Source organism: Moschus berezovskii, chromosome 6, assembly GCF_049115385.1.
Source record: "Moschus berezovskii isolate FMDL1 chromosome 6, NW_MosBer_1.0, whole genome shotgun sequence".
Taxonomy (NCBI): domain Eukaryota; kingdom Metazoa; phylum Chordata; class Mammalia; order Artiodactyla; family Moschidae; genus Moschus; species Moschus berezovskii.
Window position 1 is genome coordinate 15,708,358 of NC_142465.1, and position 17,507 is coordinate 15,725,864.

Consider the following 17,507-nt stretch of genomic DNA (forward strand, 5'->3'; position numbering starts at 1 on the left):
TGGATGGCATCACCGACTCTGTGGACCTGAGTTTGACTGAACTCCGGGAGTTGGTGATGGACAGGGAGGCCTGGCGTGCTGTGATTCATGGGGTCGCGGAGAGTCGGACACGACTGAGCGACTGAACTGAACTGAACTAACTGAACCATCTGTGTTCCTTGGAGGAACTTGCATATATAGCAGCTAGTGAACAAAAAGTTACAATGAACTTAACTAATTTATACTCATCTTGCAAAAAGGCCATATCTCTAATGTTTTGAACTGACGTCTAGAAGTAAAACACACATGAAATCAGTATTCTTCACTGTCTTCTGTCTTTACCAGTACAGCCAAATTTGGCTGAGTTGTTCATTTTAAATGCAATATATACATATGAACATGTTAGTCACTCTCTTTGCAACCCCACGGACTATAACTTGCCAGGCTCCTCTGTCCATGGAACTCTCCAGGCAAGAATACTGGAGTGGATAGCCCATTCCCTTCTCCAGGGGATCTTCTTGACCCAGGGATCAAACCCTGGTCTCCTGCATTGCAGTCTCCTCAAACCCAGGTCTCCTGCAATTTACCATCTGAGACACCAGGAAAGCCCATGTATCAGTTCACTTCAGTTGCTGTCATGTCCGACTCTTTGCGACCCCATGAATCACAGCACGCCACGCCTCCCTGTCCATCACCAACTCCCGGAGTTTACCCAAACTCATGTCCATCGAGTCAGTGATGCCATCCAGCCATCTCATCTGTCATCCCCTTCTCCTGCCCCCAATCCCTCCCAGCATCAGGGTCTTTTCCAATGAGTCAGTTCTTCGCATCAGGTGGCCAAAGTACTGGAGTTTCAGCTTCAGCATCAGTCCTTCCAATGAACACCCAGGATTGATCCTGGTTGGATCTCTTTGCAGTCAAAGGGACTCGCAAGAGTCTTCTCCAACACCACAGTTCAAAAGCATCAATTCTTTGGCGATCAGCTTTCTTCACAGTCCAACTCTCACATCCATACATGACCACTGGAAAAACCATAGTCTTGACTAGATGGACCTTTGTTGGCAAAGTAATATCTCTGCTTTTTAATATGCTATCTATGCTGGTCATAACTTTCCTTCCAAGGAGTAAGCATCTTTTAATTTCATGGCTGCAATCACCATCTGCAGTGATTTTGGAGCCCCAAAAAATAAAGTCTGACAGTTTCCACTGTTTCCCCATCTATTTCCCATGAAGTGATGGGACCAGATGCCATGATCTTAGTTTTCTGAATGTTGGGCTTTAAGCCAACTTTTTCACTCTGCTCTTTCACTTTCATCAAGAGGCTTTTTAGTACTGCAAATTATTAAGTACTGTTCTCTGTAATAAAGAATTTCTCTTTATTAAGTCATGTTTCCTCAGCATCTCCTATTTTACTTTTAAATGCAGAAGCATCAGTAGAGCTGCTGCTGCTGCTAAGTCACTTCAGTCGTGTCTGACTCTGTGTGACCCCACAGACAGAAGCCCACCAGGCTCCCCCGTCCCTGGGATTCTCCAGGGAAGAACACTGGAGTGGGTTGCCATTTCCTTTTCCAATGTGTGAAAGTGAAAAGTGAAAGTAAAGTTGCTCAGTCGTGTCCGACCCCTAGCGACCCCACGGACTGCAGCCTACCAGGCTCCTCCATCCATGGGATTTTCTAGGCAAGAGTACTGGAGTGGCTTGCCATTGCCTTCTCCGTCAGTAGAGCTACCAAAACCTTAAAGCAACATTGGGGTGCACCCATTACCACTTATAAAGGATAGCATTTACTATGCAGTGTTTTACGATTATTGCAGTTTGTTCATAATGTTGATAACTAAGCCTATCTGATTTTGCAGTGATTTCAAGGAAACAGGAGAAGCAGCACTGCAGTACTTTCCCTTGGTTCACAAAGGTACCAACAGACACAACACTGGTAGGTCCCGTAACAATGTTCTTACATGATACGGTCCCATAGGATCTGGAAAGCTTAAGACCTGCTCTGACACTGCTAGGTTGCCATCACCCTTCAAAAAATACTACACTATGCAGTGAGTTGGCAGAAAGTTCATTCGGTTTTTTCTGTAAGTTATAGGAAAGCCCAAAGAAACTTTTTGGGCCAATCCATTACTTCCACTTAAGGGAATGATTATAAATATCAAACTGTGCTTTATGAGGACCACACTATAACATGGTGTATAGGATATAATATGGTGTATAGGATATACACACACATATATATATAAAACATGGTGTATAGGATCTTCCCCCTATAAAATGTACTGAAGATAAATTAAAAAAGTTCAAGGGGAGTCTCTGCCTCCTTCAGGATTCCATAATTATAGAATTTTAAAACCATAACAGTTCACTGCTAAACTTAAACACTTATTGAAATGATTTGTTGAAAGCTTTGCTCCCTTACTTTCAAAACACTTTATTTCATCTGAATTTTAAATGGTACAAAATTATCACATGCTTGAACTTGTCACGCAAATAGCAGGTTCTTTCAGTTCTTAAGGGTAACCTTCCTTCAGTGCAAATAAATAAAAATCAAATCATATATAATGTAGAGCATATACAGAAAATTTTCTTTTATAAAAAAACAAAAATATTTGGATATCTTATATTTAATATAGCTTAGCCATTCAGTTTATGTTGACAAATTTAGTTACATGTTAGGAGGGACACTCCATATACAAAAGAACTCAATAGCAAGCATTATTTTAACAGTTGATTAGTCAGGCAACATCTGAGTTAATTCTTTTCTTGTATTTTTTTTAGAAGATACTCCATTTGTAAATTCAAGTTTGGTTGGCCCTTTTTAGTCTTTTTGCTCAGTATTTTGAACACTTCCATTTTTTTCTTTTTGTAGAGCCTTTGAGCTTCTTCTCTCTCTTGTTTTCTCCTCTCAAATTCCTGAAATCATTAACATATGTAATCTTCATTAGTGATAAACAGTAAATATTGTTCACAATTCTGTTGAAATAGCAATCACCATGCAAGCACTTCACAGTCTGTCCTATATTTTTCAAAATGTGAAATACTACTATTAAGCGCAGTAGTGTACTCTCTTTGCCTTTAAACTATCATATGTGCTATAGCATAGCATAATGCAAAATTATTTAACAATTTTAATTTTGCATATGAATAAAATCAAAGCACAAAAAGAGAAGTCACATTTAATAATTTCATCATTTAATTAGATCCAATGAAGAGTGAGAAGTGACTTTACAGGTTATCTAGTCCCTGTAACAGTGAAATCGTTTCTAGAATATCTGGGATTCTTTTAAATTTGCCATCTGACAGATTTAATTCAAGAAGTATTTAAATTCAAGAAGTACTTACTGACTCTACACTGTATATATGTAAAATATTGTGCTAGATATTATGATTTTGATTATTTAAGAATTACCATGTTCATCTGATTTGCTAAGATCAAGACTTAAATTCATTTGCACTTAAAGAAAAATAATTCAAAGTTATATGGATCTGAAAAGTACTACTTAAAATACTATATTCTTATATATAAAAGTTAAAAGTTCTTGAAATAATATAATACGTGCACTGTTTTTCAACTTCCCCTGTAACACATATAGCTTCCACATGACACAGCCTTACATTTGTATGATGACATAATTAACAAAGTGCTTTCACATATATTACATAATTATATATATCAATATACTATATTTTAATATATGAGACTTTTAAAAAATGTTGTCTGTTTTACGTATGTTTAAAATGGCTCTTATCTCATCTGCTGCATTGTTTACACAGGTGGCAGTATTGGAAGGTTGGTTTAGAAAGCACAGTATACTGTAGCAATCTATGAAACAGAGGGTTAGTGTTTCCATGGAGAAATATGCCTACTTCACTCTAGTCTACCATCAGTTTAAAAATAATCAAATAAAGTTTACATGTCAAACTTCCAATTTCTTAATTACACAAACTGTAAAACTAACACATACAAGAAATTATATATCAGCACCAACTTTGGGGTCTTTTTGACTGATGTGCTAAACCTTTTTAATGTGATAAAATTAATGGAGCTTTAATATAAGAAATATGAAATAACCACAGATAAACAATTTTGCTGAAGCTGCACATGGTTTTGTTCTACTGATTTAAAAAAAAGCTATTATAATTGTGGGTTTATGAATGATAACAAAGAATGGTAACTTACTGCTAAGTTAATCTAGTAGGATTTTTAATGAGCAAGAAAAACTCTTTAAAATATTATTTTATTCTAATACCTCCCTCTGACTTCTACTTGCTTTGATGTAAATTTATAAAAATCTGTATTTTTCAGTAGTTCCCAAATTTTATTATGTATAATCTCTTGAGGCAGTTGTTAAAAAATGACTATAACTATCACCTTCGAGGGTAATATAAACAATGGAAGAATCAGAATGTTGAAATTCTCCAGCTCCTCTCAGATTATTCATTTACCCAGTAAATATTTACAAATGGTCTTACTATGGGCCCCATATTTAGAAGAATAGCTTACATATACACTTAGAATAAAGAAAAGTTAATCTAAATATTTTAAAAATAGATCTTACTTGTTTCTTAGCAGCACGCTTGACTTGTATCTGCTCATATTCTTCCTGTGCTTTTTGATTTGACGTTTTCTTTTTATTTTTCTTTGGAGTATTAATGGAACTTCGCAAGATAAATGAAAACAAATCGTAAGTATTAAAAATAATGTAACCAAAACTATTACAAAATTACATCAAATATAGTACTTATATAGTCAAATCTCACTAATGCAACTTAGGGCAGGGGGAGAGATGTTGAAAGAAAGACATTAAATCTTGCTAGGAAGACATCCAGATAACACATTAACATTTTTGTTACACCTTTCAAGATGTAGAAAGTGATAAATATAGAGTCTTGGAGAAACAGTGCAACCAGGGAAAATACAGAGTTCTGAAAGGTCCTAAAATGCTTAAAAGAGTAAACCAGCATATGAATGGTAGAAATGACAGACTGCAAAGGCATTAAATTGAAGGATGTTATAGAGGACTTTACAGGTGTACAGGAACTTCAATCCCAAAGTTCTCTGACCAACTTGTCTCTATTCCATTTCATTTGTTTTTTAATTGTAATCAAGTCTGTATTCTCTGGGGAAAAAAATCCATATTAATAATAGTAGTATTGGTAGCAGTGGCAAGGGGGCGGGAGGAGAAGGGGACGACCGAGAGTGAGATAGCTGGATGGCATCACCGACTCTGTGGACGTGAGTTTGAGTGAACTCTGGGATTTGGTGATGGACAGGGAGGCCTGGCGTGCTGTGATTCATGGGGTCGCGGAGAGTCGGACACGACTGAGCGACTGAACTGAACTGAACTGAACCACTTCCTTTTTAAGGACCATATATAAATGAAGTCATTTAATCATCACAACATCATGAGATAGGTCAGGGATACCACAGTCTATAAATAATCCATCCTGGGGTGTGCAACATGGTAGCTGTAAATCACATACTTACTATTATTATTTCCATTTTAAAGAAGAGGACACTGGGCACCAACATATTAAAGTCAACTCCAGAGTCTATGATGCACTACACTATAATACCTCTCAAAAGTTAGATTTTTAAAAACATAAATAGCAAGAGTTAATCATGGTCCAAATAAATGTACTTGAGAGGCTTAAATCTAAAACCCAGATCTCTTAATTCCTCTCCATTACTGTTTATTAAGCTTACCTACCATAACTCGTTTAAGCTAACAAGAAAGCCTCCATGAAAATATTTTCACATAATCACTTGCAACTTCTGAAATGTCCTAAGGCAAATTCCCACTACTATAGAAACTGTTCTATAATCTCTTTCATAAAATGCTACTTACATCCACAATAAAGAATTTCAAAAGACTGTAATACATACTTTACTCTTATGCTATACTGTTCTTCTGGCTGAGGCTGCTCAATGCGACAGTGTTCTTCAGACAAAGCCTGGTCATTGCTACCTTGGTCTTCTGGCAAAGGCTGATCAACTTGTTCTTCTGACAGAGGCTGGTCAGCTTTTCTAAGCTGCTTCCTAAGTCTTTCCTCTTCAGCTAAATAAAGATGTTTCAGATGATCAGGATACCAATCTGTGAAGGGGGATTCACTTGGGGTTTGAGACTTCTTTTCCCTCCGGAGTAATTTCTTATAAGTTTGCTGTATCTTGAGTTTTCTTCGAAATGCAAAGCCTTGTCCTGTTGAAGAATACATCAGTCTTGAATTACCTCCTCAGAAAACACTGCATGAAAAATGTTGTTGTTAATTTAAAACAGAAAACTTTTTACACCATCATGTTCAGATGCTAGATTTCATTATGTTTTGCTTTAAAATGTTATTTCAAGAAAAGAAGTTGAAGCTACTGGAATAAATAGTATCTTGGTCCTTTGCAAAAAGACTAAGCTAACAGAAGTTGGGAAGAACTTGAGTGAGATTTGCAAAGAAGGAAAAACAACTACAGTGTTGCACAACTCCAATTTATTGTACTCAAAAATTAAACAGATTCATTAATTGATCTAAACACTTAATCGAGGTCTTCAATAAATACCGAAGGAGGGGAAAAACCCCTCACTTCTATTCAACAGTATCTGAACCGAGAACTCCCAGATGTTCAAGTTGGACTCAGAAAAGGCAGAGGAACCAGAGATCAAATTGCCAACATCAACTGGATCAGAGAAGAAGCAAGATAATTCCAGAAAAACATCTACTTCTGCTTCATTGACAACCCTAAAGCCTTTTGACTGTGTGGATCACAACTGGAAAATTCTTCAAAAGATGGGAATACCAGACCACCTTACCTGCCTCCTGAGAAACCTGTACGCAGGTCAAGAAGCAGCAGAACTGGACATTGAACAACAGACTATTTCCAAATTGGGAAAAAAGTACGTCAAGGATGTACATCGTCACCCTGCTTATTTAACTTACATGCAGAGTATATCACATGAAATGCTGGGCTGGAGGAAGCACAAGCTGGAATCAAGACTGCAGGGAGAAACATCAATAATCTCAGTTATGCATATGACATCACCCTTAGGGCAAAAAGCAAAGAGGAACTAAAGAGCCTCTTGATGAAGAGAAAACAGGAGAGTGAAAAAGCTGGCTTAAGATTCAAAATTCAAAAAACTAAGATCATAGCATCCAGTCCCATCACTTCATGGGGAAACAAACAAATAGATGAGGAAACAAACAATGGAAAACAGTGACAGACTTTATTTTCTTGGGCTCCAAAATCACTGCAGATAGTGACTCCAGCCATGAAATTAAAAGGGAATTAAAAGATGCTTATTCCTTGGAAGAAAAGTTATGAAAAACCTGGACAGCTTATTAAAAAGCAGAGACATTACTTTGTGGACAAAGGTCCATCTACTGAAAGCTATCGTTTTTCAAGTATGGATGTGAGAGCTGGACCATAAAGAAGGCTGCTGTTGAAGAACTGATGCTTTTGAACACCTGTGGTGTTGGAGAAGACTCTTCAGCATCTTCTGGATTGCAAGGATATCAAACCAGTCAATCCTAAAGGAACAGAACTCTGAATGTTCATTGGAAGGGCTGACGCTGAAGCTGAAGCTCCAATACTCTGGTCACCTGATGTGAAGAGTTGACTCATAGAAAAGACCCTGATGCTGGAAAATATTAAAAAGGGGACGACAGAGAACAAGATGGCAGGATGGCATCACCAAGTGTGAGCAAGCTCGGGGAGACGGTGAAGGACAAGGGAAGCCTGGCGTGCTACAGTCCACGAGGTCGCAAAAAGTCAGACACGACTGGGTGACTTAACAACCCACTCCAGCATTCTGGTCTGGAGAATTCCATGGAAAGAGGAGCCTGGCGGGTTATACAGTCCATGAGGTCGCAGAGTCAGACGTGACTGAGCGACTTTCATTTCACTTCACATCTATTATTTTATCTTATAGAAACTACCCTATGACTGATTTTTTTAAAAGTAATTCAACATTAACCAGGTTGATGGTGGTGTATGACTTTCTTATCAGCAATTATCAGAAAACTGTACTTATTCAAGATTTAGTACTCCAGATGGGATTTAAGGGTACTGAATGACGGCAAGATAAAACGGAAAATACAAACTAAAGCAAACTAATAAAGACAGCAAGAGAAAAATACACGGTTCTGTGATATTTTTAAGGGTGTGAATCGGTACATTTCTGGCTTACCTTCCAGTCTTTACTGTAATAATGTAGGTTTCATGGGGAAAACATAAAGGAAAGAGGTCTGATATTTTAAAATTGAGTGTAAATCGAGAAAAATGTTTAAAGATTTAGAGTGAGCAACACTTTCTCGCCTTCTCATCCAGCTCTGAAAACCCCACGGCTTCGGCGAATTTAAGGACAGATTTCTTGGCTCCAAGTAGGGCTGGGTCTGGTTCCTAAATCCTTCCCAGCTTGGGTGGATGGCCTATCCGACGATTTCGCAGGCCCGAGGACATAGAAAAGGCTGCCTTCTTACGTACGTACCTTCGCGAACGCTCCCCGCGAAGGCCTGCGGATGACTAGGTCGCCACGTTCTCCGTTTCACATTCTTATTTCTGAATTCAGCCGGTGAAACCCCTCCACGCGGCCCCAAACTCCCTGTCCGCCCCCTTGCTGCCGGCCATACGGGCGCCATGGCACACCAACCAAGGCGCAGGAAAAACACCACAGACTCAGTCAAAATACGTCATCAGGCAGAAGCAATTCATCCGCCCACCCAAAACTCCACATCTGAGTTCTACTTATCCAGCCTTTCCTGCTTCCCACCGAGCCCTTGCCTCGCGGCCACGTTTGCGCCACCTACAGTCCGGGAGGGTGGGGCGTCATGGCGGCTTCTGGCCCGCTCCCGGTGACCCAGGACCTGTCCACGTTACATGCCAAGTTGCAGAAGCTGCTGCGGTTCCTGAGGGAAGCCTTGCCCATTTCTAATGCACATACGGTGGACTTCTACACGGAGTCTGTGTGGGAGAAACTGGTTGACGTGCCCCCAGAGGCGGTGCTGTCGGCCCTCAGCACGTCCGCGGCGGCGGCAGAGGCGTGCCCCCTAGAGGAGGCCGGGAGAATGTCAGGTGAGTGACGGGTGGGCGGGGCGGGCGAGGAGGCGGGGCGAGACCCGGGCCCGGGTAGCGTCCCGGTCGCGGAAGTCGAGCAGATGCCGGTGCCGGCGGGGAGCGGGCCCGGGCGGGTAGCTGTGTAGGCGGGGAGCGGAGCCGCTTTTCCGCCTCCTGGCGGCGTGGCGCTGGGACGCGCCTCTCGGACCTCGCTTCTGGCCTCTCGGACCTCGGGTGCTTTTGCATTTCCATAGTTTAAAAACAACAAGAATCAGTGCTTGGCCCTTTCTTTAGTAATTCAACAGTAATTTTTTTGATTGGAGGGAAACGCGGAACAGTGTTTACAGGTTGGTGTGAAAACACAGCAGGAGATGTCATCACCTAACGTGATGAGTCTTTTGGATTCTTGATAAAGATCATTTCAAGTGGTGATTATGCTGCTGCTAAGTCGCTTCAGTCGTGTCTGACTCTGTGCGACCCCATAGATGGCAGCCCACCAGGCTCCCCCATCCCTGGGATTCTTCAGGCAAGAACACTGGAGTGGGTTGCCATTTCCTTCTCCAATGCACGAAAGTGAAAAGTGAAAGTGAAGTCGCTCAGTCGTGTCCGACTCTTCGAGACCCCGTGGACTGCAGCTTACCAGGCTCCTCCATCCATGGGATTGTCCAGGCAAGAGTACTGGAGTGGGTTCCCATTGCCTTCTCCAGGTGATTATGACCAAGAAGAAAATGTGAAGTTGCCCAGTGGTGTCCTACTCTTTGAGACCCCCATGGACTGCTGCAGCCTAGGCCTCCCTGTCCCTCACCATCTCCTGAAGTTTGCCCAAGTTCACGTTCATCGCCTTGGTGATGCCATCAAACCATCACCCTCTGCCATGGCCTACTGCCCTCTCAGTCTTTGCCAGCATCAGGGTCTTTTCCAATGAGTCAGCTCTTTGCATAAGATGGCCAGAGTCTTGGAACTTCAGCTTCAGCATCAGTCCTTCCAATGAGTATTCAGAGTTGATTTCTTTTAAGATTAACTGGTTTGATCTTGCTCTCCAAGGGACTCTGAAGAGTCTTATCTAGCACCACAGTCGGAAGGCATCAATTCTTTGGCGCTCTGACTTCTTTAGGGTCCAGCTCTCACATGGCACCCGACTCCAGTATTCTTGCCTGGAAAATCCCATGGACGGAGGAACCTGGTAGGGTACAGTCCATGGGGTTGCAAAGACTCTGACAAGACTGAGAAACTTCACTTTTTCTTCTCACAACTGTGTATGATCACTGGGAAGAACATTCCCTTGACTGTTCAGGGACCTTTGTGGGCAAAGTGGTATCTCTGCTTTTTAATGTATTGTCTAGATTTGTCATAGATTTTCTTTCAAGGAGCACGGGTCTTTTAATTTCATGGCTGCTGTCACCATCCACTGTGATTTTGGAGCCCAAGAAAATAGCCTGTCACTGTTTCCGTTTTCGCCCATCTATTTGATGGGACTGGATGCCATGAGCTTCAAGTTTTGAATGTTGAGTTTTAAGCCTATTCAACAATAATACAATCTAGACTAGGATATTCACTTTTGAAGTGTATCTTACCCTGTTAAAATTTTTTTTATGTAAGATATTCAGTTCTACAAATGGTCAGCTGCCTGTAGTATTAAAAATGATTTTTATAATGCATGTTTGTAACGGAATATTAATTTTTGTTTATGTAAAGATTATGAAAAGAAGGACATTTTCTTCATCGTTATATGAGATTTATTGTTTGTGTCGAAGAAGTGCATTTTTTGCTCTTTGACCAGATTTATATCTTAGTAAAGAATTGTTAGCCACTCTGTACAGTGTAATTTAGCTGTTAAATTTGTAGACTGTTTAGTCAGACAGGGTACAAATTCCAATTCTACCAGCTCTGTTATCTTAGGGAAGTTCGTTCATTCATTCATTCAGGGAACATTTACTTAGTGCCTGCTGTGTGCCAGTACTTTTCTAGGAGCTAGTTTCTGTGTGGAGGAGGTGCGGGTGGAAGCAGGAAGACGGCCCGAAGGCTATTAAAATAGTCCAGAGTGGACTTCAGGCAGTTCCTCCAGCAGACAGCAATGACAAACACTGACTAGATTATTAAAGACAACTATTGGAAGTCTCTAGAAGACAACCAAACAGGGACAGAAATGTGAGAAGAGTTTGTGTTGAGAGATTGCTACTGATTGGGGAAAACTGTGAGTTCATGACTTTCTTGTGGGGCATCAGTGGAAAACGACATCCTTCCTGGCTCAAGATGGTCATGACAGAGTTCAGATCAGAGCAGATGGGAATTGATGAAGCACCTTCTGGAAGGAGGGCCACAGAAGGACTGAGATCTAAGATGAATATAGACCTGGATCACCGGACTGCACACATCCACCCACAAGCCATTGACCCAGAGAGTCCCACAAAAATGCTGACAAAGCTAGGGGGATGGTGATCCCTGGAAAGACGGAGCTCCCGGGGAGATGTGCAGACTTGCTGCAACTTTGACAGAGTGGGTTCCCCAAAGTGTACACAGCTTGGGTAACAAAAATCCAAAGCCTGTTTGAATTCCTGTATCAAAGGGCAGAATTCAGGGCTGATGGGATGACTGGAAGCTTGGGCTGGGTCGCCTTGGGAACAAACTTAACCACAGAAAGATTGAACCTCCCTCCCCCCCTACCCCGCCACCCCCAATCTGACTGTCACATGTACCCAAGTCTTTATCTGCATGCTGAACTACACAGGCTCAGGTATACTCTGGGGAGAGGGTGCTGTAAATCAGCAGCTGAGCAGAGACACTGGCTGCTGCGTGGGGAAGGGGAGACAGATTTTAGTGTGGGTCCAAGCAAGTTCACTTCTCTGAGTAGAACAGCAACAACAACCCAATCCTTAGAGAAATAAAAGAGATCCCCTGCAGCAAGTTATCCACAATGCTGCTTTTCAACCAAAAACTGCTCAATGTGCAGAGAAACAGGAAAGTGGGACTCCTGCTCAAAACACTGATTGCACGTGAGCCCCGATGCTCATTGTAAGTAGCTGTGTTCAGAGAATTAAAAGTGTGACCCAAGGGAGGGGAAAATAAGTTAATAGGAGCTGATCCTGATTGGGCTCAGATGTTGGATTTAAGTGGCTGTTACAAATACATTCAAAGAAGCAGAACAAAGTAGCCTAATAATTAAAGGGAAACACAATTGTATGACCTCCCTTATAATTCTTTTAATTGGAAGAGTACACACTCATTGACCCATAATTATATTAATATTACACAATGTTACACGTTATCTGTTGCTGATAACACGCTCTCACACAGCGTGTGGGTCAGCAATTCATGAGCAGATGGACTGGAGGATCAAGCTTGGGGTCTCATGCTTTCACAGTCAAGATGCTGCAGTGCCTGAAAGTTGATGGAATTTGGAGAACTTACCCCCACAGTGTCTCGCTTACATTGGTGACTAGTTGGCGCTGCCTGTCGGAACAAGGCCTCTGCTTCTCACCACGCGAGCATCTCCCAGGGGCTGCTTTCACGGGAGCTGCCGTGTTTGCAGATGTTTTTGTTTCTGTCTATGCTCATGATTGTGGACTTAGCCTGGTCATAGACCTTGTCTGGTATTGGTGTACGGTACATGTTTGCATATTTACTAGGGAAGAGTGTGGTCTGTGTGTCAGTGCCAGCCCAGCTACGAGTTGCTCTCTGTCACAGCTGATTGCTATTGTAATTTTTTTTTCCTTTTTCAAAAGTATAATATTACCTATCTTACAAAGGTGTAGTAAAGATGAAAGATGATGTGATCTGGCTCCTGATACAGAACTGGGAATAGAGCATGGATTCAACAAATTGTGGCTAATAAATGATGAGGATTGTGGTAATGATGATTGTGATGGTGATGATATAATTAGGTCTTTCTTTCCTTGGGAAAAAAAGGAGATTTTCAAGAACTTCCTGGAAATGTATATGCTCCTATAGCAACCTGTATATTTCATATATTAACACATCATGCGGTTTTCATTGTCCACTGACTTCTCTGTCTACAGTTAGATTAAAAAACAAAAGTACAGTGTTTTCCTTTTTTGTTTTTGTGTCCTTAGCACATTGAACAGTTTCTGGCATTTAGATGAGTAAATTATTCTTAAAGAATGAAGTGAAACATAGATCTATAAAGAATGTTATTGAAGGCACTTTTGGAAATATGGTACTGAACTAGATAGCTGTTATTTCTGATATTATATTAATCATCATTGTTTTTATATGGCTTATTCCAACTAATAGGCTTTATAACTTAATTTGAGAAAACAGAAAACAGTAACTATTCTTTCCCTCTGTGAAAATGCAGTACTTGGTTCAATACACTGAAGATTACAGAAAGATACACTGGGAGTCTGGAGGTAAAAATCAAGGCAGGCATCATTTCAGGCTAAAATTTTAAAAAGTTTATTACATATATAGGTGAAATTAACCATCTGCAGAAAAAAAAAAAAAAAACAGTAGTGATACCTTGTAAGTACTTTACTAATAAACAAGTGTTCTGTATTTCATCTCAGGGATTAAGATTTTGTTTTACCCACTTCAAGGGAACCAAACTGTTTTTTGGAAGTAATGATTATATATGTAAATCTGTAACATTCTCAAGTGAATTATCTTTTGGTCTTCAGTAGTTAATTGGTCTTCCTAAGTATAGAGAAATCTTTCAAAAGCAAAACAGAAGAGGTATTCTGATTTAGATAGCCAAAATAGTTTATGAAACAGAAATAGATCAAGACTACACAGGCAACTCAATAGCTACCCAGCTTGATTAAGATTTTCTTTAGGAATATCTGGCTTTATCTGCCCTAGTTGCAATTCTAAAATTAGGAAGGAGTGTCCTCTCAAATAAATGATATGGGCTATTATTGTTAATGTATTTCTCAGTGTAAATTAATAAATTATAAAGTCAGTTTCTTGTAAGTTTGCTTAGAATCAGTTGTGGAAAACCTATTCAGCTTTAAGGAAATACAGTTCCTGTGTCTGTAAAGCCAGCCTCTGTGACTTTGTCAAAGCCCAGGGCTGCTCCAAGACTCCGCCTGAGCCTCCAGGGCCTCTCTTGACTCCCTTCTTTCGGCCATAGGCGGCATCTCCTGTTTCTTGTTGTCATCACTCACATGATCCTTACCAGGTGTGGGTGCTGAATAAATGTTTAGAATTGGCTCCTTTTGATGAGCATCTGGATAATTAATTTACTGTCATTTTAATTGAACGACACAGGAAGTTTTTGCCTATGATAGATTATTTCATTGACGTTTCCCTTAAATTTTTTTTATTGCATCTCGGTAGATTAAATTGCTTCTTGGCCATTCTAAGTATTTTTTGTTGGTGGTGGTGATGGTGGTGATTATGGTGCATTAAAATTACACTCACATTTAATTTGAAACACATGAAACAAAAGCTTGTTGGAAATAGTGAGAACAGCAGAGAAATAATTAGTGTCATCTGTTTTACTCTGTTGTGTTTAACTTTTATCTTTTCACTCTCCATATATTTTTTCCTGAACTCTGTTTTCCCTTTTCATATTTTTTGCATCTTTTTAGAAGACTTCAAGTGTGGACATAATTTCGCAGGACAAAACGATAGTGGCAAGTGTCAGCCCAGTTTCTTGGGTTGCTACTATAGTTATGTGTTAAAAGTGAGCAAAAATGCAAACACGTCTGTGGGAATGTGTTTGGATATTGGTCATCATTTTTAACTTAATCGATGTATAGGGAGTGCTTCTGATTGTTCCTTTTAGATGGGGCCATTTAGAACTTGAATTTACTTTCTGGTTTTTAATGGTTACCCGCCTCCCCCCACTCCCACAGCTTCTGATTTCCCTCATATCATTCAGTTATTAAGAAGCTGAGTAAAAGTTTATGGAGATTCCTCTTATCTATGGCAGTTTTTTCCATCAGCCTATTCAAATTATATTTAGCCAATCTGAATAAACTTAAGTGTCTTCCATTTATCTATATATTCATGTTATTTGTTTGAATTATCAAATCATTAAACTTTCACTGGAAATTTGCTGTTATGGTAACCTGTCTTCATGGTTTTATCATGATTTAAATTCTTAAGTTGAATTAAAAAAAAAAAACAAACTTGCCTACAAGGCTTCATGTCTAATGGGGTCTACATGTATTTTTTTGTTTTTTTACCTCTTCACTTCAGTGATTAAAAAGGTCCTCTATAAATGACATTAGCAATCTTCTTGTTACGTCAGCTTGTAATCTGCCAGCTCTTGTTTCTCCATTTCAGCTCCCTCCTTTTTCAATCTTGTGAAAAAATTTTAGCAATAACTTCCAAATTGTTCTCGCTTTCAGACTATTTCAATTGCTTCTCCATTCAAACTGCTTTCCAGTTATCTTCCAGAATCATAGTTCTCATCTTGTTATTCCTTTACTCAAAAGTCATCTAGTGGGTCTTCATTTCCTGCAAAACAAAGCTCTTCACCTTCGATGTTGTCTACTGTCTTTTCTCCAGCTGGAACCTCAGCTGATAGTGTAAATATGGGTTTTGTGATTGTCACATATGGCTTTGAATCCTGTCTCTGTTACTCTAGTGCTGTGTAATCTTGTGTGGGCTTCCCTGGTGGCTCAGATGGTAAAGAGTCTGCCAGCAGTGTGGGAGACCAGGGTTCGATCCCTGGGTTGGGAAGAGCCCCTGGAGAAGAAAATGGCAACCCACTCCAGTATCCTTGCCTGAAAAATTCCATGGATGGAGTAGAATCTTGTGTGAATTAGTAAAGCTTTTGAGCCTCAGTTTCTTCATTTGAAAAATGGAAATCATAATTTCTTTCTGAAAGGGTTGTGTAGAAGTTAATGAGATACCTGTTAAAACCTAGCACATAACTGAGTGGGCATTTAACAAACATTAGCCATCATTTCCATATTCTGCATTCCTCCCATAGAGATGGATAGGCTGAGAGTCAGAAAACTGGGTTCTAGTTCATATCTGACTCTGATTAGCTGTGTGTCTTGCACAGGGCAATATGATCTCTGGTTCCTCTGGCTTTTCTAAAACCAGCTTGAACATCTGGAATTTCACGGTTCACGTATTGCTGAAGCCTTTCTTGGAGAATTTTGAGCATGACTTTACTAGGATGTGAGATGAGTGTAATTGTGAGGTAGTTTGAGCATTCTTTGGCATTGCGTTTCTTTGGGATTGGAATGAAAACTGACCTTTTCAAGTCCTGTGGCCACTGCTGAGTATTCCAAATTTGCTGGCATATTCAATGCAGCACTTTCACAGCATCATCTTTTAGGATTTGAAATAGCTCAACTGCAATTCCATCACCTCCACTAGCTTTGTTTGTAGTGATGCTTCATACCTAAGGTGTTCATTGGAAGGACTGATGCTGAAGCTGAAACTCCAGTACTTTGGTCACCTGATGCAAAGAGCTGACACATTTGAAAAGACCCTGATGCTGGAAAAGATTGAAGGCAGGAGGAGAAGGGGACGACAGAGGATGAGATGGTTGGATGGCATCACCAACTCAATGGACATGGGAGTCCTGGCGTGCTGTGGTGCATAGGGTCGCAAAGAGTTGGACACGACTGAGCGACTGGACTGAACTGAATTTGCACAGGGCATTTAGTTGTGCATTGAGGAAGCATCAACTTCCTCATCTAAGAAGATGCCTAGGATGTGCATTAATAACTGAGGCAGAAGAAGAGCCAGCCTGTCTCATATGGCTTATAAACATGTCTTGAATGACCAATAAATAAATATATATATATATATATATATTTTAAGCTAACTCACACAAGTCTAGAATTGCAGCTTCTCTTAAAAGAAGAAAAGATGTGGCTCCCCAAAGTTCTTTTTTTTTTTTTCCCCAAAGTTGGACTTCAGGCACTTGCACTTTCAGGAGTTTGCTTCACATTCTCAAAGGAGACCAAGAACCAAAAATAGCTATGGATCATCTGGCTAAAATACTTCTAGTGTTGCTTCTAGTGCACAGACTATAATGACAAAGTTTTTACCTCCAGATTTTATTAGTTCCTCTTGTTAAAGCCATGATCACAATGAAGGCCTGAATCAAACTGAATTTTTTTTAAATCTTTATTGAATTTGTTACAATATTGCTTTTGTTTTATGTTTTGGTTTTTTGGCCATGAGACATGTGGGATCTTAGCTCTCCACAGGGATTGAACTCGCACCCCTTCCTTGCATTGGAAGGTAAAGTCTTAACCACTGAAGTCCCCAAGCTGAGTCTTGAGATGAAAAAGCCTATAACCAGTCATGACTGGGTCATGTCAATAAATGATTGAACTTCCCACATGATCTGACTCCAGGTCACCTTTGATTATGGAGATGACTGAAATAATATAATGTCAATTCTGGATTTCTAAGATACGTCTTCAGCCAAAGAGGAAGGAAAGAGTATAAAGGTGCAGTATTACCAACACTTCTCTTAGTCATTCTCTCGCCACCCATTTATCTAATACGTCTGCTGCCTTGTTGCCTAAATGTTCCATGCATTTTTCCCCTCCCTGATTT

General features: G+C 40.2%; 2 protein-coding genes across 5 annotated transcripts in view; one reads left to right on the forward strand and one right to left on the reverse strand.

The window, feature by feature from the left end:
* Positions 1-2,392: 2,392 nt before the first annotated feature.
* Positions 2,393-8,874, reverse strand: CCDC59 (coiled-coil domain containing 59). 2 transcript variants are annotated; one of them, XM_055396603.2, is made up of 4 exons: positions 8,452-8,874; positions 5,865-6,177; positions 4,537-4,636; positions 2,393-2,890 (listed from the first exon to the last, which is right to left on the reverse strand). In XM_055396603.2, exons 1-4 carry the CDS (start codon positions 8,600-8,602, stop codon positions 2,729-2,731), a joined length of 726 nt encoding a protein of 241 aa, XP_055252578.2. In that variant the 5' UTR covers positions 8,603-8,874; the 3' UTR covers positions 2,393-2,728. The 2 variants fall into 2 exon arrangements, with proteins under 2 accessions (XP_055252578.2, XP_055252579.2); XM_055396604.2 differs by having other exon boundaries at positions 5,865-6,221; positions 8,452-8,577.
* The window catches only part of METTL25 (methyltransferase like 25), a 125,452-nt gene continuing 116,736 nt past the window's right edge, over positions 8,792-17,507 (forward strand). For all 3 annotated transcript variants that reach the window (XM_055396598.2, XM_055396599.2, XM_055396595.2), the window contains exon 1: positions 8,792-9,035. In XM_055396598.2, coding sequence (XP_055252573.2) covers positions 8,792-9,035 — 244 coding nt within the window. The remainder of the gene's footprint in view (positions 9,036-17,507) is intronic.